The following is a 20,495-nucleotide window of genomic DNA, read 5'->3' as shown; positions in this document are numbered from 1 at the left end:
CAGAGGTCAACATTTAAGTTTACAGTATTCTTTTCATAATAGGACACTATTACACCACTAGTTGTTTAAAAGGACATTTCAAAATCAACTGCTATTTTAAAATTTAATTTAGTAAACACTGTAGGTTGTTGTGGCCCAGGAAGGTTCTGTTCCCCCACCCTAAGACTCAGGGGCACATTCAGCTCTGAAGATCTGTGATCCAGCGACCGTGACTCGTCTGACAAGGGTTTGTGTAAAGAGGTTGCACCACTGGCACAGAGGTCGACACAACAAACATGGGGGCCAGTCAGCAAATAGTCATTCTTGAAAACACACACATCCACCTCTGCCCGTAAGTGCCTTTCAGTACAAAAATACTGTACAAAGGGATGTCCTGGAACACAATCCCGTCCATGTTGTATTATTACAGTTCCAAATAGCAGGTGCACTGTGGTGTCACCACCACGTCAAGTCCGGGAACAGCTTCTCATTAACCGTATGAGTTGGAGGAGGGACTATGAAGGAAAAAAGATGAGGTGCACTGTTTTGAAGAGAAAGCTTCATTGGTAGTATTTCTAAAAGAAATTTAAGCCATGGTTTTCGTTGTTCATAAACCTTCATTCAGTTCTTAGAAATTGTCAGCCTAACTGTAATGGTTGCAGGCACAAGAGAAAAATCACATCTCATAACCAGCATGCTAACTAATGTAGATTAAGTTCTGCTGCCAAAATGCTTTTCTACATACATAGACATTTGCAGTTCCAGATTTGGACTGTTTGTTTGTTTGTCTGTCTGTTTTCTCATAAAACTCCCCTGACAAAACCTTTGCAGCGTAGACAAGGCCTCACTTTCCAGATGAGTGGTTGCACAGTCCCTGTCCTGGGGCATCCGCTCATTTGACATGAAGCCACAAACCTGCTGTGATATGACATACATGTGTTGTTTCTGGTAAGTTCCCAGGGAGACACAACCACCCAACTCTCCTGGGGAAGCCAGTGAAGAGTATTGGAGCTGGGAGGGTCAAAGGCTGAGTTTCAAAGGGGAAATCCCATCTGCAGGCAGATGAAACCTGGGGCTTTCCCATGCTGGGACTCTGCAGCAAATTCGATGGCCCCCACACCAACTGCCATCATCCAGTCCTTGACACGCTCTGCACAGACACAGTCACTGCTTCTTCATACATGGTGAAGAGTATTTAGTGTCTGAAGAAGGACACCATAAGTTACTGCAGAACATAGTGATGGCTTCAGAATGGATTTAGGACAAATAATGTACACTTTATTAAAATTTACTTGGGCTGAGCCAGGATAATTTAAGGGTAAGTTCCTATCTCACAACTAGTGAGACCTTGTTTTAGTTCCACTGTACCATGAGCTACCTGTAAGCCCTGGGTAAGGGTTCAGCATCCCTATGTCACTTCATTATATGTAAGATGAGGGTGACCGAACTTCCATCATAGCTACATGGGGAGAAAATGGGATTTAAGGTAGGGAGATGCCCAGAATCAGTGAACACATCTTGACTAGCATCTTTAATTGGAAATAACATGTTAACAATGTCAGTTTTGGCCGTAGGCAGATTTCTTTAATGACTGTAGTGAGAACTTTGTGTTCTTCCAAATCCTATGGTGTCAGTGGTGTCCTCATGTAAGGAGTCAAATCTAGTGAAGAGCTCCATGAGCCATGCTGATTTCGGTCCAGGCTGTTTAATAATTAAATCAGTCAGGTTAAACAGTTTGCATATTTCGGGAATCGCCATTTAGTTTACAAGAAGTCTGACAACAGCACAAATACAGGAAAAAAGGCCTAAACCAAGCAATTTTAGCTGTTCCCATCTCTGTTTATCACAAAATCTCCCACTCCATCCAGCTGATCTTTGAAATGGAACCTCAGCCCATGGTTTGCATCTCTCCATGTCTTCAGACATTGACATGACTGACTTCAGAATGGTGTGCTAACCCTCAGCATATTTTATTTAATTCAGGATATTATGATAATTTATAACACACAAGAAAATCAAAGGTCATGCAGACACTGAAATGTTAAAACTCTGCTAATATGAGAGCCGTATTCTTCTAAAGCATCAGAAAGCATGTTTGAGTACTCCACTGTGATTAGAAATAACTTCATGCCGTATTGTTTTAAAATATTTAAATAATGTTCGTGACACATACACTTTATATTTTAAAAAGGAAACCAGCAAATTAATATGTAAAACTTAGTTATTTTGATCCAATGACATTTTCATATTTCTAAAGTAAGGGAATAGCATAATTTTATGCTTACAATATTAATCTGATCTTTAATTAGAGCTAAACAATGTTTTCACTAAATTATTAATATAATGAGCATAATAATTTCTTTTTTATCTTGTACTTAAAGAGACTCAAAGGCTCACATACCTATCCAGGCACCATCAGGAGTATTTAGAAGAATGTAGCAATCTGTATTATGTGAGTTTAAATAAAATTTAATATATTTCTGAAACACTGAAATTTTTAGCATGGAGTAAAAAAAAAAGATGTCACAGACTGTGACATCTAGTGATGTTTCTTTTCTTTGGATGTTCACCTTTTCAGCTGTTTTAGAAGACTTGTGATTTTTGAGAAAATAGTAAGCTTGTGTAATCTGAGCAAGAGGTACTTCTAAGGATTAAACATCTATTTGATGCCAGCATCAATAGAGGTCTCTGGGACATGTAGATAAGAGTTGTCCAGAGAAATTACTCAACAACAAATGTATGCAGGCATGCAGGAAAGAGAAAGGTTGACTATTAACAGAGATAGAGTGGTTGCTCAGAAGGGTTGGTCCTATCACTGTCAAGCTGGGAAATGAGAATTGTCGCCTATATATATCAGAACAGAGAGGACTTCTCCCTGTCAGAGCTACTGGTGGGAGAAGGTCACTGAGCTGCTTCAGCAAGCCAGCACCATGAAACTACTCCTGCTGCTCCTGCTCTGCGTTTCCTATGTTAAATCCCAAGGCGTTACTGACTATGATGATGAGGTTGTAATACTGATCATAATTAATAATGACAATAATAATGATAATAATAATAGTGGTAGTAGTAGAAACCATTAATTTCATTTAATTGTATGCATGACTTACTTGTGACTTAGCTAAGGTAGAAGGTATGATCCAGTTCATGTTCTTTTTCTACTTCAGGTGTTCAGAGAAATAACCTTTGTGTTATTTCTTCATTGTGTATAAGTGCTCAATAGTTATTTGCTGTGTTTGGATATATTTTCTTCCTATTTCTTTTATTTCTCTGTAGACAATGATGAATGTATGATGGTAAGATTAGTTATCTAGCTGAATTTATTTAAGGATATTAATTTAGCTATGTTGACATATGATGTTACAGACAATTAATTTGTCAGGTGCAAAGGAGTAAAAGTGTACAGTTGATTGTGTCCTGTCTCAAAGGCAGTAAATTTTTTTCTACAGCTTCAACAATCATTGAAAAAAATAACTGCCAGTTCATATAGCTTTACATTCAAAATGAAGAGGTAACAATTGTTAAACAAAAAAGCAAGCAATGAGGATCAATTTAAAATAACAATTTAACCTATATTTGGTTTTGTTTAAGTCAAATGTTTTAACAGAAAATACAATTTAGAATCTCAGTTTTTCATATTTTGAAAATTCCTGCAAAAATGAAATGGGTCAGGGTGATCAGAAATGAGATTATTTTCTGTTATACAATCTGTGTGTTTGTGTCTGTACATTGACTACTGCTAAGACTATGATGCTAAATCATTTTGAGCGATTTTGTGATTTGTATGCTGCCTACTTTTGAAATTACTTGAAGCCTCTCATGCTGGATCCTTACAAATTTTTGTTATTCGTAGCTAAGTCTGGGTGGGATAGGAGATGACAGAAGACTTTTATTCAGTAGTTCAAACAATTATTAATTCAGATGGTTTCATTTCAGCGAGTGCTTAGAGACCAGACCTGTTTTCCTTGCTCAGCCTAAGACTTTCCTGTTTCTGGCAGTAATGGGGAATGTATGCATCAGAAGAAGCTCTAAAAACCTACCCTGAGAGATGTTATTGAATGCTTTCTGAATTCTGTCTGTTAATAGCTGGCGTGTAACCTGAGACATGATGATGCATTTGACTGTGGTCTGATTTTCTGAGACATTACAAATTTTCCTGTAGCCCAATGAAATATTGGGGTGCTGATAACGTGATGCTGAATATTCTTCTTAGCCCAAAGAATGTCTAATGATTTTTTTTTTTTTTTTTGTATCATACTGCTTCAAGATTCCTGGTGTTTAGTGGTGCTGATCTATATAAACTTTATTCCTTTGTCAGAATGAACTATTGAAATACTGTTTTGCTTTCGTGTGAGGGCTTTTTAGTTTGTCTGTATCTAGGTAGAGGGAATGTGACTAGTCTTACAAGGGAGGTCATAGCAGTGACTTTTATATAGCGTAATATTTCCATTTTTGCTTCCTTCATTCCATTCCATGGCTTTCCACACTGTGTGAAATACTAAAGAGTACTGAACAGATGCCTCCACCCTGTGCATCACATTTTTCAATAGCAATCCCAGATTCAGAGAGTTTCCTCTCCCCCTGGCTTTGCAGGACGAGAACCCTCAGCCCGGGGCTCGAGGCCACCGACCCGTGGACAAAAGGCGGGAACCGACCCCCACACTCCGACCTGTGGCACCTCCCATCAGTGGAAGTGGGTACCAGCCCCGGCCCCCAAAGCGGGTGAAGCCGGGTGACAAGAAAGAACGCATCATCTACCCCGACGCTGGTGGCTGCAAGCATCCTCTGGATGAGCTGGTGGGTCTCTGATGCAGCTGATAGCACGCTGTCCTTTTCTTCTCGTGTACCCAAAATGGAGTTTTCTTTGCCAAATAAGGATGGTCATTCATTTAAAGCAGTGCAACTTTGCTTCTTTGTACTTGAGTTTAGTAGGACTGAATTCAGAAGAGTAATGCCACACAGTCTGTGGGATTGGTCACAGTCAGACAGCCTACGGTGAAGATGGAGAGATGAGATTTGAACCATAAGTGATGAAAGGAAGTATCTGTGGGTTAGCCTGAGCTTTCCCTGCTGCTTTGCATAGGCAACTACAAAAAAGGACAAAAAAACCTCTGCAAAAGCACTGGCTTGAATTTCAGATAATCTCAAGGAGCCCTAGGCATCAAAATAAAAAAAAAAAACAAACCAAAAAAACAAAAAACAGCTCCTGTGTCTGTCTTAAAACTTGTTTCAATCCGTAATTATAATCTACCGTCAGTAATTGCCTCAGCTCTTGCAGAAGAGTGTGCATGTACGGTGAGGTCTAGCATGCTCCTCGCTGCCCTGCGGTGGTCCATCACACTGTCCCTGCTGTGCTCTCTGCCAGAAAATGCAAGCTGCGATGGTGTGTAGAGGCATCTCAGTGTCTGAGAGCAAATTTGAGTGTGGAGGTTTCTGACAAATGAAGTCTACTAAAGCTTAATGAATGCATGATTGTGGTAGAGACCCACCACTGCCTGGGTATTTTGGGTCTCACGGGACTCCAGAATTTCCCAACTCTGTTTAAAACACTGTTGTCCTTTATGGTACAGTGCTTGTTGCAGAAGCACTACTGCTCAGCTTCTCAAGATCATAATTTTTTATTGAAAAGCTGTTGGTCATTTCATATGAGTGATATGTACAACAATGCATAGAGGACGTGGTTGATTCTCTGGGGCTGGTGAAGGAGGAAAGGGGCAGATATAAACATGCACAGGCATCAGGTAGTTCCTGACAGACTTTAATTGTAGTTCGGGTAGCTTAACACCATGGACATGGACATTTAACAGTGCAGAAAATTGAAAAGCAGAGGGCCAAGAAAGTGTGAAGAGGGAGAGCATTTCCTAAGAGCTTCAACAAAAGAGCTCCTTCCTGCCCTTCAGACTACAGCTTCTTCTTTGAAGTTGAATGTCTTGAGTCTTTATCTGGATGCCTAAATATTTGGTCTCATGTTACTGACTATTCAGTGTGTTCAGAGGTATGGTCATTCACTGGTGGGATTAGGAAGTTTTTATCTGGACTTTTACTCACAGCCCTTTTTATCTTTTTTTTTAAGGGAGTGCTGTGTCCAACTGGATGTGAGCTGCAAACTACACTGGTAAAACAGGAAAAAAATGTGAAAGCTGTTGTTCATGATCTGAAGGACAAAGTGAGCAAATTGTCTGAAACCTCTACAACTTTCTATGAATACATCACTGTTCTAGATGATAAGCTGGTAAAGAGGCAAAAACAAAGAAAAGGTATGCTATTTCTATGAATTATTGTTGTAAACAGTAGTACAGTTCTATTGGCATTGCTACCGTTATTTGTTAGTGGGACTTCCTAAAAAAAAAAAAAAATTAAAAATACAGTGGAATACTTAGCAAAGTGGTGTTCCATGACCGTGTCATCTTAAATCTTTAAAAAACTTTTCAAAAAGGCGAAGGAATTGATCTCATACTAAGGCAAGATTCATATGAAGCCTCTAAACATACGGGCTGTGTGTTCTCCCCTTACCTGCTTTCTTGTGTCCATCCAATCCCTTTATACCCACCTCCTGGCTTGGCACCATGGCTCCCTGGAATGACGGTCATTGTGGAGTATAGCACCACTGACATATCTACTAGGTAGCAAAGAAATAACTATACACATGTAACACTTTCCTGAGAATCTCTGCATAGGTTTTGCACATTGTGGAAAGATAAGCAAAATCGTTCCTCCCCACTAAGGAAAGAGGGGGCTTCCCAAATTGTGCTTACAGATTGCTCTTCATTATTTCATAGCTGCAAAATGTGTTGAAAACTAATCTGCTTTTTATCTCTTTGCTTTCTAGACAATGATGATATACTTTCTCAGTACAACACAGAAGTGGAATTGCATTATAATTATATAAAGGATAATCTGGACAATAACATCCCATCTAGTCTCAGGGTCCTTCGTGCTGTCGTGGATTCTTTACACAAAAAAATACAAAAACTGGAAAATGCCATTGCAACCCAGGTGGACTACTGCCGTTCCCCATGTGTTGTTTCCTGTAATATTCCAGTGGTTTCAGGCAAAGGTATCCATTTAACTACAAAGAGATCTCTTCTCCCATTTATATCATTGTGCAAATTGATAGATGCTTTGTTCAGTTGGTGTCAACATTCCTCAGAAACCTGTGTCTTTGATTAGGGTAGCAGAAAAGATGGAACGTGATCCTAAAAGAAAAAAAGTATTTTATGGATGCCTGTACTGGTCAGACTGGTCCTCTTACCCAGTATCAATCTTCATTAGTAGTCAGCACCATTTTAAAGAAATACATACTTCAGGGTCTTTGTAAGGTGGAGGTGGTACATTTTTGACTAGCATAGTTGTACCCTTGATTTTTTCAATCAAGAAAAGTTCTTCTTTCACAGACTTACCTAGTTCAAAAAGTAATTGGAAAATACACAGTCTTCCATCACTCAGGTTGAACTTCTAGAAATTCCTATATGCAAAAATAGAACAATGCAAGTGCACTGTTCTTTCTTCCTTGGTTCTTTCACATGATATGTCACAGGAATCAAAATGAAAGTAGAGTTTTATATATTTATATATACATATATGGATATAAAATTATTCCCTTATAATCAGCAAACTGAAGGATAAGATTATTGAAGAAGTTCAGAGCTCTTTCAGTAACAGTGTCTTTGGTTTATTTTTGCAGAATGTGAGGATATTATCAGAAAGGGAGGTGAGGTATCTGAAATGTACCTCATCCAGCCAGATCCTTTCAGCAGACCATACAGAGTATACTGTGACATGGAAACAGATAATGGAGGTTAGTGTGAAATAACTATGTTGTTAATATATTAATTTAGATGCTACAACAAAATGTAATTTTCATTTTGTACACATTAATATGGAGTTATAACTTTAGTAATTACTTGATAATTAAGTCTGACTTATTCATAAAAGTCTCGTTGGTCATCTTCAGATGCACAGTAGGGTACTTCTACAATGACAATGGAAATAAATTGCTGGGATGGGCTGGTAAATAAAACCATACTTTACTATGACTAGAATGGACAGCGTATGGGTGGGCAAGGAGGGCCTGGCTCATTTCTCTACCCCACTACAATGCACTTGACAAAAGACCAGGGCAGTCCTTCAAGTTCTGCTTTTTCCACCTTTCCTTATGAAGCAAGGAGCTACTTGATGGTGAGCAAAAATGACAAGGCTGAGCTGATAAGCAGTGAAAACACAGACCTGCTGCAAGAAAGCCATATGCTTGGTTTGTCTTGACATGAAGATAGAAGGGCTGTATCTTGACATTTCATGCTCCTTCCTTAATTGCGATTTAATCTAAATACTGTCACTTCCGCAGGCTGGACTTTGATTCAGAACCGCCAGGATGGCAGTGTCAATTTTGGAAGAGTATGGGATCAATACAAAAAAGGATTTGGAAATGTTGCGAAGAGTGGAGGGAAGAACTACTGTGATACACCAGGTAAAACACTGAGTATGAAACATGAAGAGCTCTTCTTACTCAGACTGTTTTCTTGTATTTCTTGAAGCTCTTTGATTTTTTAAAATTAATTGATCCACTTTGGCAGACCTATAGGCAAATCATAAAGTTACCTTGAAGTATATTGTGAAGTATATTTCACAGAGCTCTCACTTGTTGCTTCTCAGGTGAATATTGGCTTGGAAATGACAAGATCAGCCAGCTTACTAAAATAGGGCCCACCGAAGTTTTAATTGAAATGGAGGACTGGAATGGTGATAAAGTGTCAGCTCATTACGGAGGTTTCACCATACAGAACGAAGGAAACAAGTATCAGCTTTCAGTTAGTAACTACAAAGGCACTGCAGGCAATGCTCTAATGGAAGGAGCTTCACAGCTGCATGGAGAAAACAGGACAATGACAATTCACAATGGCATGTACTTCAGTACTTATGATAGAGACAATGATGGATGGTACGTACTTGCATTAGACGTTTAGTGCTAGAGTTAGGTTAGGTTATGGTTGGACTGGATGATCCTGAGGGTCTCTTGCAACTGAAATGATTCTATGATTTTTAAAAAATTAATTATCAGGCTGCATGTCTCTGCTTAAAACAGAACTGAATATACAATATTTCTCTGTTTTTCTGTTACCTTTCACAACAGTTCATAGTATCTTAAAATACATTTTCTCCCTGCAAGTTACCAGCCAAATATCCTCATCATTTCCTTGGTGTAGCCAAAGGCAGAATTGGCATAGCCAAGGGCAAATAAAACTATATGCTAGGCTAGTGCTGCTCCACAGCCAAGTAAGAAGCAAACGGACTAAGTTTTATTGATTCCATGAATTACGTTACTATTGACACATCAGCAGATTTGGATGCAATATATTCCTCGTCAGAGACTGAGGGTGGCAGTACCGAGGACACTGTCTTGCTTGAGTAGGAATATTGGTACTCACTTCTGTAAGACATGGGTCATGAGGAAAGAGAAAAGGCAGCATGTCCTATTTAAAAAAAAAAATAAAGTTCTGCCTACTTAGAAGACATCAGCTCAATTCTAAAGTACATAATTTATCTCTAAACTGTGTGCTGTGCCTTTACCTTAATACTTGATCACACATTCATGAATATAGGAATCATTTAGATTGGGGAAGACATACATTTGTCATTGTTTTATATCTTTAAATTGCATTGATATTGCAATCATCATTATGAACTTCAAGTAATTGTAATTATCAATTGATAAACTAAAATGACATTCCTAAAGAGATGCAGCTAAAATTTTACTTGTTTTTCTTAGCTGCTTCACCTTCCAAGTGCCCTGTGTAGCACACACTTGTGATGGTCAATCTTTTACAGAAAGATCAGAGAGGATTTTAAATGTTTATTATGGTTTGAAAATTCCAGTACTGGGGCAGGTCTAGGTACTCTGTTGATCTACTTACTGTTCATCTGTCACTATTAACACTTCATTTTCCCTCATCAGGCTAACTTCAGATCCAAGAAAACAGTGCTCCAAAGAAGATGGTGGTGGATGGTGGTACAACCGCTGCCACTCAGCCAACCCCAATGGCAGATACTACTGGGGAGGGACCTACAGCTGGGATATGGCCAAACATGGTACAGATGATGGTGTCGTATGGATGAACTGGAAGGGGTCGTGGTATTCAATGAAGAAGATGAGCATGAAAATCAGGCCATACTTCCCACATTAGCTATTGTTGAAATGTACAGAATCAGGGTTTTTCTTTTAATATTTGTACATGGTTATCTTTTTAGGCACAGTATTCAGGCTTGTGTTTGTATATGAGAACCAAATATGCATTTACAAGCATATTATGACCTGAAGTGAAAAGCCACATCAACTGTAAATCAAAATCTGGCCGATGAAAATAACCCACAAGTGTATTTTGTTCAATTTTTCTTTTGTTCATAAGACAGAAGTCACAAGTATAGAGTAACACTGATAAAAAGAAAAACAAACAAACAAAGAAACCCCAAATTGTTTCACTCTTTTACAAAGGATTTCTATACCACATTTGAAGAGGGAGAGGATTATTTTAAAATGTTTTCTAAAAATTAAATAAAAATTAAATAAAGCCTTAAAACTAAAGTTTTCTTTATGTGATTTCTAAATATTTATGCATTATCCAGGGAGAAGCAAACACATTCCACCAAAAAAGGGATGATCTCTTTCTTTTGTGTCAAAAAAGTAGTTACTACCTGTGTAACAGTTGAGAAGTGAAAATATGGTATCTAACAAATGGGTAGAATATCAGTGAGTTTAAATCCTGGGTGCTGTGTAAAATACGCCCTTTCCTGGGACCTGACTCACATACTGTGCCTCATAATATCCCTTCCACCATCCCACATCCTTTTATCATATAATAAAATACAGTATTAGAAGGCCTGGTTGGTATATCTTTCACACAGTCACAGCTGTGGGACTAGAGCAATTAGTGACTCCAGTCATATGGTAGGTGGAGATTGGGTATTCCATAAAAACTAATGGTCTAGGCTCCCTCTGCAGCCAGGAGCAGAAGTTGTCCCAAAGACAGGACTTTCCAACCCTGGTAGGCAGGATCAGCCGTCTCTCAGAGGGGACTGTCCTACCTTCCTATGCAAAAGAGGGGACCCAGATCATGAGTGGTAGACGGATTCCCATCTAAAACCTCTCATGTTGATTTAGCCTTTGGAGACCAGGAAAACAAGGAGGAGACATCATGGTGGTATCTCACTACATAAACACAAATATTCAGTATACCCACAGGCAGGCTTCCACTGAGACCAGGGAACAAAAACACAAGGTATGAAGTAGACGTGCCATTTCCAAAAACATGGACACTTCTCCACACATGCCTGTAGAGATGTCTGTGCTCTTGCACAAGCTTTCCAAAAATGTTAGACAATGACTGTGTTTGAGAAGCATGGAAAAAAAGGCTAAAAGTAAGCTGCTTTGTCAGTATTTGTTGATATTGTTAAATGGTATGAAACATACTGGCCAGTGAGATTGGAGGCAACAAAGTTTGCTCATGCTTGTTTCTCAACAGAAGAACAGAAATATTGAACAGAGTAAATAGTTGTGAAATTTTATGTCATGAGGTATAAAGGTAAATACACCCTGCTCTTGTGTAAGTGTACAACCAATATAACTGTTTTTCCATGCAGCCAGCATTTTGCTAAAAAATCCTCACCATACACTGTCAGCAAGTTGCTGATTTAAAGCCCTTATCCGTAGAAGAATCTTTGCTTGACACGTGCCGAGAAACATTCTAAAGCAAGGAAACATACTACAGCCATCCAGGTGCTCCTCATCTGTCTTGAACTGGTTACAGTCATTACCTTTTAGTGGCCACTAGGAAATCATATCTTGTTTTGGGAGTTGTATTTTAATAAGTTACCGTGAACTTTTTATTTTGAAGCCAAAGTATGCGTGGCAAACTTCCTAGAATTCATCAATGGGATGGAAACTCTACTTCTATATTTCTAAAATCAAAACTTAGGAGGTCCTTAAAAATCAGTCCTAAAATGCTTGTATCATTTGTCAAAGTGTACTCCATGTTATATTTGTGGCAACAGTGAGAAACCAAACCACTCTCAGCTCTAACTGAGAACTGGCTCCTGCCGCTGTTTTGCTCCCCTCAAAATGGAAATGAGAGGACATGGCCCAGCAGTGTGACTGTCAAAATCAAACAGACTTCCACGTTTCATATTAATGGAGGCAGAAGCTTGTGGTGAACTTGCTTCTAAACTCTTCTTAAACACTCTTAAACAAAGTAAATAATTCAAATTGTAAATATTCTGATCTCCAGTCAAGGTGTGAGCTGCCAAAAACATAGACATAGACAGAGACAAAGACATAGTCAAAGAGGTACACAAAGTTTATATAAAAAGGGTTTCAAAATCAATATTTCTTTGAAAAAGCTTGTCAGTTATAAATAAGATGAAAAAACTGGTTTTTTAATAATTATTCAGTGTTTATTTTTAAGCCACAGATGTGTCCAGTTGCCTTCAGATTCACAGGGTAATGGTACATCATGTATATATATGAAAAAAAATTTTCAACTGGTAGTCGTAAGATATATATTAAAAGCCTGTCTCTCTACAGTGTTTCTATGGGCCTGATTTTCATTCTTACAATTTTGAGGGAATAGTCAGAGGCTCTAAATGGCAGCCAGACCACACCATTTTCGATCTCATAAGGAACGTTGTACCTGGGGTCATAGTGGCCCCCCGGGTAGTAAATTCCATTGAGATTGGCTGCCTGGCAGCTGTTGTACCACCAGCCACCCCCGTACACCTCCGCACAGCTCTCCTCCCAGTGGTCCTGGTCCTGGTCAAAGGTGCTGAACCTCATCTGGGCATGGGACGTGTATTCGGAGCCCTCCTCCAGCCAGCCGGTGATCAGCGCATCCCCGGCGGTCCCTTCGTAGGAGGACACGGCAAGGGCATAGCCTTCTTCTTCAGACCCTACCTGTACAATATACTCTGCATACACAGCGTTTCCATCCCAGTCCTCTAACTCTATCCGGAGGAGAGTGTCGTTCTGAGTCAGCAAGTGTATGTTCTCATTGCCCAGCCAGAACTCTCCTCGCCCTCTGCCATCCACGCTGCCGAAACCTCTCTTGTAGTCTTGCCAGGTCCGGTTAAAATTCACTGATCCATCCATTCTCTGTTGGATCAATAGCCATCCTCCCAGAGTGGTCTCTTGGTCGCAATAAACTGACAAAACCTTATTGGATCCCGCTGGCTTGATTTTGAAAATGCCACTTTTGGCACCAGAAGTGTGTTTCTGGCGGATATCATCACAGTCTAAAAAAAAAAGTTGAGCTGGTTTGACAGGAGTTATCAGCAAAATTTAATAAAAAGTTCAGAGGAATCCAAGTACCCATAGCTCTGATGAAAATTGTTAGACATGTCTTGGACTACACTAGGTAAAATGACAGGCAACATTAAAAATAATTCAGAAAAGAAAAATTTACAGACTTCTTAATATGTGAATTGTCTATGTAATACCAAGTATTAATGAACTATTTTTTTTTTTTCTTTTTGAGGTGGCAACAAACAGACACAGTGCTTGCATCTTATCATCACACTGTTGTACTGCAGTATCTAAAACCAATGTGTCAGTTTGGTTATGGATGGAGTTTGGCTCCACTACCTCAATAACTACTTCTGTGATGCCTGTGTACCTTTCCCAGTGTTGGGTGTCCTTTGCTTCACTCCTGATGGTCTGAAGCTGCGTGCCTGAAAGTCTGGGATATCCTCTGCACTCTCATCGTGTTGCACCCCACCTAGCTGCTCAGTTATTTCACGGGTCTTTAGTGATTTGGTTTCGAAAGTGGAGCCTCCCTTGTTGAAACTAGAAGAGGCGCTGGTCACTACAGTCTTGGAGTGACTTGCACTGCCAGATGGGAATCCAGAAGGCTGAAGGTGAAGTGTTCCAAAGTCATCTTCTTCATCCTCTCTTAAGTCTGTAAATTTGCCTTTCCCCTCGTAAGTCCCTGAATGAGTGGATACTCCAGTACCTAAGTGGCTACTGCCTGTGCCAGCTGTGTGGCTGCTAGTTGAAATGCTGCTAGATCCACCAAAGGGTCTACCAGCAGTGGATGGAGAGTCAGGGGTAAAAAATGAGTCTAGCTCAGGAAATAACTTCTCTAGCTTGTGCAAGTCACCTGTCCCACTAACATGGTACGTGGTCCCTTCCCCTCCAACATTTCCTGCTCCTTGTAAAAAGGAGCAGTCTGAGCCATCAGAAGAAACCATTTTTTCAACTACTTCTTCTCTAGGGCCATCAGGGCCAGTGACAATTTTTTTGGTGGTAGTTTTGGTGCATCTACGAACAATGGAGGAGGTTTTGCCTCCCAGACTAAGGGTTCCTCTCTCATGAATAGGAGTAACTACTTTGCTGGTGTGTGAATGTCCATCCCCCCTCGATTCTGCCACGTGATACAAGCTGTCGCCTCGGGAAGGGTTTATGTCTGTTTCTGATCTTTCTAATACCGCTTGCATCTGCCTGATGTTATTAATAATGTTCAGAGCTTGCATTTCTGGCAGAGGCTTATGCTTAAAATGCTCAGGAACATATGAGTCCTTAAGTGGCCTCATTTTCAGTGTGCTCAAGGTGGTTGTTTGAAGCTCTGGGTGCAAGTTGATTGAGTTGGCTTGGGTAAGCTGCTTCTGGATGTTGTCATAACTTTCTTTGTCCACCTGGTAATCAAAACTTCTGGCACAGCTTCCTTTGCAAGCTCGCAGCTTAATATCAATGTCCACCTACATAAACAGAGAGAAATAATTTAGTTAGGGAGCTTTCCTGACCTTCTCAAGCAAGTGTATCCTTTAACTGAACTGGGGAAAGGTGGGTGCTGCCCTGGTACTTCCCGCCTACAGCTGAGCTTTTCCAAAGCTCAGTTTTGAAATCATCCCTCGTTCTATTTCCACTGTAAATATGACATGTGCAATAGCACTGTGCATGAGCTCCATGGAGAAGTACATTGTAGCATGTTCCCAATATCTGCTCCCTTTATTCTCGGGGCATAGGAGTGTCTTCCTGGTTTTGGAAGAAGTGCTGCAGAGCTGGGCACATTCCCTGGGGACTGGGACAGAAACAGGTCCTCCGAGTAGAGGGGAAGACACCGGACTTGGCCCAGAGCCTGTCATGGCCCTGCTGTGAGGTCTGCCATCCTGGGGGTACCACTGCTTTCCCCAATGATCCAAAAAAACAGATCTCTAATCCAGGGATCAAAATGGGCTTTTGAGCAAACCTGCTGCTTGTGGCAGGACTTCTGCATGCATTACCCTCAGAAGAACTGGCTGCAACCCAGGAACATGGGGTCTAACGTCGGCACTGGCTGTGGGCTGCACAGAAATCAACTCATTAGGGGATTTGCCTCTGCAGGTTAGATCCTGTCAGAGTGCCATCATGTTTTCTTCCAGAGGGAGCACTGTTTGCCATGTATGATATAATGGACAGACGCTCTTTCTGTAGCTAAGCTCTGAAAGAATTGAAATTACGTAGATAACCTACCTCCAAGCGCTTCATCTCCGCCACCTGTTCCTGGATGCTGCTCTGCAGAGCTTTAATTCTGTTCACTTGAGTGACAACTCTCTGCTTTAATGTCACAATTCTCCGCCGCAGTTCTCCTGACACGTGACCATAGTTCTCATCAATCTCTGAAACAGAAATGCATCAGAGTTACAGATGCATGTGTGATTTTCTTTCCTAAAAGAGTAGCACATTTTAAAATATGTAATTAAAACATGTAATTAAGAACATATTTCTCATAGTACTGACCAGGTAAAAATTACATTAGTTTTCACTAGTTAGCAGTTAAGAGTCTTGTTAAGAGAATGTTTAGTCTGGTTCTTGATAATAAGGTCCAGTGCAGCATATGTTTTCACTACATATTGCTTATGCACCAAAAAAAAAAAAATCATTCAGCAGCGGATAAGAAAACTGAGTGCAAGATACTCACTCTGAGCACTGTCCAGGTTTGGTTTTAGTACATTTATGGTTTCCACAATTACCCGATTGGATTTTTTATAGTTGTTTTGATTTTCTGCAAGCAACTTCTTTATTTTGTCTATTCTTTGACTATAATCTTGGTCTGTTTCATCAATCAGCCCTTGCATTCTGCAGCCTGATGGACATTTTACACCCTAAGATTGGAAGAGGGAAATAATTGTGTTAAAATCTTCATGAGTAAGCCTTTATTAAACATTATGTTTGCAGACTTTTGGCCAACACTGAAAAGTCATTAAAAAAAAATAAGGCAAGATTCTTCTCCTTGTCTCCAGATGTCCTGTCCTGTTATCCAACAATTTCATCAAGGACTTGTGTGATTTAGAACAAGCCGCCTGGGAGCTGATCTCTTACCTCCTACACCTCTGATACTGGTATGATGTCAGTCAAGTGCGTCCCTCAGAAACCTGCCATAAAGGAAGGATCAAGCAAACCCTTAATTTTCCCTCTCCTCTGTTCCACAGGGTTGAAATTATACATATATGTGTGTGTGTAAGCATATATATATTTCCCAAAGGGCTGCTGTAAGGAGAAGTTTATTGTCCAGTTTGAGCAATGATGTCAGAGCCAAACTTATTTAAGCAAAATTTTCCCCAGAAAAGCTTAATATTCTTGCAGACTAAAGCTCTTTGCCAATATTTAATTGAATAAATGTAGCATACAGGGGGGCTGAGAGGCAAGAGGCAAGAGAGACAAGTTAAGTTCATACACAAACACATTCAGTCAATCATTATTAATCTTTTACTGAATATTTTGTCAGACTTCCTAAACAGTAACTAGTGAAGTGTAAGTTATTTCTAGCTATTTCTTTTCTTTGTCACACATCTTTCTTTCCAGTGCTTTTCTTTTACCAACTCCAAAAGGGTAATTTCAAGATTCTGAAAAGAAATCCTTCTTATTTTTTTTGAGGAAGAGCATTCTTTTTTTTTCTTTTTTCTTTTTTTTTTTCCCCGATTTACTTTCTCTTCTGATTCTGCATCCCTGTGAAACTCTCCCTCTTTTTTTCTCATAATTTTTTCTTTCCTTTTTTCCCACAGGAGATCTCACCAGGCTGCCTTGACATGAAGTGTTACCTGTCCTCTCTCAGACCTAAAGCCCAACCCCATGCTGGCTGCACAGCACTCATTGTGGTGGTCCACCTGAGGTCCATGAGCACCCTCCCGACCGGCACTGCTTTCCCCCCCCAGAGCTCACTGCTCACCCAGTCATCATCCGCACAGAAGGGCCAATTCTTCTCATACTGGCAGGTGGACTGGGACATGTGCTCCACAATCCTGGGACCACGTACTCCTGCACCCTCCTTTTCAAAGGTGGTCTCTCCATCTTGTGCCTGCCAGGAGAAAAAGGGAGGAAAGCAAAACAGAGATTAACTAAATAGCTGCCAAGAGAACAGAAACGTAACTGTGATGTCCTCACTCCATGGCATAGCTGATGTGTGGAAATTACAGCCATCTGGAAAGCATCACACAGAACAGTGCAAGGATTTAATTCCTGACATTCCTTGTAAGATATGATTTTGTTTGTTTTGTTGGAATAAAGCTTTTCGTCTTTTAAAATTAATGCTGTTACGTGGGGAGCCGGTGACAGGATATAGGATGATAATGTAATTCCACAGAAATCTTGTGTTCTGTGTCTAAAAATAAAATTAACTTGACATTAGATTGCAAAAGGATAAGTTAAAACAATACTTAAAAAAAAATCCCAAACATGTTCTATTTCCATTTGCTGCAATACTACTAAATTTCTATTTTCATTCTACCACCTTCAGTTTGCACAAAACTGGTTTAAAGATATATATGAAGAAAGTACTCTCATTAGTGTTTCTTATTTTAATCACAGTTGTTAACTGTAAGCTTGCAGCACTGTTTTGCGTGGCATAAAAAGCAAGACAGCTAATAACATTGTAATAAAATTAATCATGTCAGTGGTGGATGGATTCCACTGGGCTAATGGAAAGAAATAAATATACTGAGATTTCCTTCAAACCTGGGAAGCAAAAGTGCATATATGCAAGCTAATTCTAAGTCAAACCACTGTAAGGTTTCCTACTGTGTTATTGCTCAGTAAAGCACTGGATTTTTTTTTTTTTTTTTTCCTTCTTGCTTTCTTTTTCATGAAAGAAAACCCTGTTTTAGGGCTTGAGATGTAATTAGGTCTGACTGGACTCCTTTGCACACCTTATGTCCTTTTCAAGCAGCATAATTAATGTTTCTAAAGATTAATGATTAATTATTATGATGATTAATGATTAATTCTGAGGCAGATTAATTCTGAATTTTCCTAATTCTAGTCTCTAGGGCCAGAACCTTGGTCCTGGGGAACTGTAATGTCATTACCAAAATCAGTTGGTTTGATTCATCCTGAGGGTCTGGCCCAAGTGCCTCTTACAAGTAACAAATAGAAACTTTACTTTTAGGTGATCTGTCCTCTTTCAGCATTGACAAACCAATACGACTGCCTTCGTTTTGTCACATCTGCTTTCTACAGTTTCTGTCATTTGTTGAAACATTCACACTCCTCAGAAAAACAGTCACAAAGAGACACATACAGAATCTATCACAAGATTATGGCCTGAGACCTCAATGAGAAAATAGCAAGGTTATATTAGTATAGTTGAAAATTGAGTCTATCTCCTTCATTATCTAAAAATTGATTGTTGTTTTTTCTTTTAATATGTATAATTGTATTGTATTTGTAGGTGGAAAACCCTGCCGAAGTGCCATCTAAAGGAGAGTAGAATTCACCTTAATAAATATGAAAATTCCTGACTGACTGGAGCCACTAGCTTCCAGTCGGTTTGGTTTAACAATTACAGCATCATCTATGAATCTATGCATTCCTGTTAATGTATCTGCTTTACTGCTTCTGAAGCCAGGCAGATTCAGCAAAACTAAATTAAGCAAAACTGGAGAGCGGGATACTCAAGAACTACTGATGATGGTACAGCAGTGAAGAGGCTGCAGTAAGCTGGTGCATACCTGTGTGCATTGAATTTTATGAGCTCAGTGACAGCCAAAATGTATAAATATAATGAACAAACACTAAATAAAAGCTCACTCTCCAAAACAGAAAGATATGAAAAGAATCAAATAAGCAATCTCATACCCAGGCCAAGTTGAGGCACAGCAACACACAGAGGATCTTCATTGATATCATCCTCAGGAGAATTGTGAACAGAACTCTGACTGGAAGGATGTTGTTCACCAGTCTTTTGGTGCAATTTAAACCTTGATGCGAAGTTGAGATTAATCATTATGCTCCCTTCTGTTTGGAGACAAAACATGCCAAATGTCCCCCTCCCTTAGGTGATTACCCAAGGCCTCTTGCACAAGTTCCCAATGTTATTTGCTCCAGATAAGTTTGTACAGCACTAACATGAGGGCAACATCATGTATTACAGGAAAAAAAAAAAATCCATCTAAAGCTTAGTTTCTTGTAACTGGTTGTTCAACAAAGATCTATGCAGGACCTGGTGTGATCCAGCAATACTTACCTGCTGGAAGACACACACATTTATCTCACATAATCAGAGAGTTGATATTTGGAAAAGGAAGTTTGCCCTTTCTATGTGACTGTGTTCCACTGCTGTGAAATCCACTGGCAAAGAGAGTACTGGTCTGAGAAAGGCTGATACAGATTATCTGTGACCATGTGGTGATCAACCAGAATTCGTTCCTGAGGACTGCCAGGCTCAGTTTAAATCCATTTTTGCAGCTGGACCATACTGATGTTTTATAATGCGTGATGTGTTATCCATAATGATGTCTCTTACACAAATGGTATAATTTTTTTATCAAGCAAGATTTGTTTGAAATGAATGCATAATCATGAAGACCATAGCATAGTGACACTTGAAAATGTTCCAGAAAATATGTTAAGCACAATTAAATCTTCCTAAGGAGTCCTGTCTCCCTACATGTTTGTAGAAGTGGTATGGTTTGTATGTGGCAGTTGGTGATAATGTACTGCTGCTGTAAGCTCTATAACAAACCTTACTGTGAAGTGTTGTACCTGGCTGTCAGACACACTTGAGAGATGCTGCTCATCTCAAAAGTTGCCACCACAGTGAGCAGGAATGAGCAATAATACCTTTACTTGATCAAATGTGGGCCTGATCAGTTGAAAGAATTAAAGATTTCTCTTGGCTTTTTAAAACTGCATGATATTCACAAAACTCTCCATCATCTACAGGTTACAACATCTTAAATTCTGTTTTAGAGGGACTTGTTTAAGCCTGACTCAGGCACTGTGCAATGTACTTAATTCAAAATAGCTGATTGTAGCTTTGGATCCACACCAGCAGCCTCTCAGGTTCTCTTTTATCCTCCCCTCCTGTGCTTCTCCTCTTGTTTTCTGCGTTCGGGAGGCCTGAAGGAAGGAAAACCTCCATTCTCTGTTAGACTTTTAGGGAAATGTAGTTAACAAAGATGAGGAGAAAGCTGAGGTACTTAATACCTACTTTGCCTCAGTTTTTACCAATAAGACAGGTGGCCCTCAGGACAACTCATCTCTGGAGGTGGTTGACAGAGAT

The 20,495-nt window shown here is 39.7% G+C and overlaps 2 protein-coding genes across 2 annotated transcripts; one reads left to right on the top strand and one right to left on the bottom strand.

The window, feature by feature from the left end:
• The first annotated feature begins 2,831 nt into the window (after positions 1-2,831).
• On the top strand, positions 2,832-10,555 carry FGB (fibrinogen beta chain). The gene is made up of 8 exons (XM_065837609.2): positions 2,832-2,984; positions 4,570-4,773; positions 6,050-6,233; positions 6,806-7,033; positions 7,661-7,774; positions 8,321-8,443; positions 8,629-8,914; positions 9,929-10,555. Exons 1-8 carry the CDS (start codon positions 2,910-2,912, stop codon positions 10,155-10,157), a joined length of 1,443 nt encoding a protein of 480 aa, XP_065693681.1. The 5' UTR covers positions 2,832-2,909; the 3' UTR covers positions 10,158-10,555.
• Positions 10,556-12,398: 1,843 nt separating this feature from the next.
• Positions 12,399-19,222, bottom strand: FGA (fibrinogen alpha chain). Its single transcript, XM_065837385.2, has 6 exons — positions 19,070-19,222; positions 17,166-17,294; positions 15,918-16,101; positions 15,470-15,615; positions 13,635-14,715; positions 12,399-13,254 (listed from the first exon to the last, which is right to left on the bottom strand). Exons 1-6 carry the CDS (start codon positions 19,118-19,120, stop codon positions 12,545-12,547), a joined length of 2,301 nt encoding a protein of 766 aa, XP_065693457.1. The 5' UTR covers positions 19,121-19,222; the 3' UTR covers positions 12,399-12,544.
• Between the last annotated feature and the right edge of the window lie 1,273 nt (positions 19,223-20,495).

The sequence above is a fragment of the Patagioenas fasciata genome, chromosome 4 (genome assembly GCF_037038585.1).
Source record: "Patagioenas fasciata isolate bPatFas1 chromosome 4, bPatFas1.hap1, whole genome shotgun sequence".
Classification (NCBI taxonomy): domain Eukaryota; kingdom Metazoa; phylum Chordata; class Aves; order Columbiformes; family Columbidae; genus Patagioenas; species Patagioenas fasciata.
This window is presented reverse-complemented; position numbering and strand designations above follow the sequence as displayed.

What these genes read in the sequence shown, in the direction of transcription:
- FGB (XM_065837609.2), top strand. Translation starts at nt 2,910, where the DNA reads ATGAAACTACTCCTGCTGCTCCTGCTCTGCGTTTCCTATGTTAAATCC. An exon ending in GAACTACTGTGATACACCAG is followed by an intron (nt 8,444 to 8,628) that starts GTAAAACACTGA and finishes GTTGCTTCTCAG; the next exon opens with GTGAATATTGGCTTGGAAAT. An exon ending in GATAGAGACAATGATGGATG is followed by an intron (nt 8,915 to 9,928) that starts GTACGTACTTGC and finishes TTCCCTCATCAG; the next exon opens with GCTAACTTCAGATCCAAGAA.
- FGA (XM_065837385.2), bottom strand. Translation starts at nt 19,120, where the DNA reads ATGATATCAATGAAGATCCTCTGTGTGTTGCTGTGCCTCAACTTGGCC. An exon ending in TGTGCCTCAACTTGGCCTGG is followed by an intron (nt 17,295 to 19,069) that starts GTATGAGATTGC and finishes TTCTCCTGGCAG; the next exon opens with GCACAAGATGGAGAGACCAC. An exon ending in CGGAGATGAAGCGCTTGGAG is followed by an intron (nt 14,716 to 15,469) that starts GTAGGTTATCTA and finishes CTGTTTATGTAG; the next exon opens with GTGGACATTGATATTAAGCT.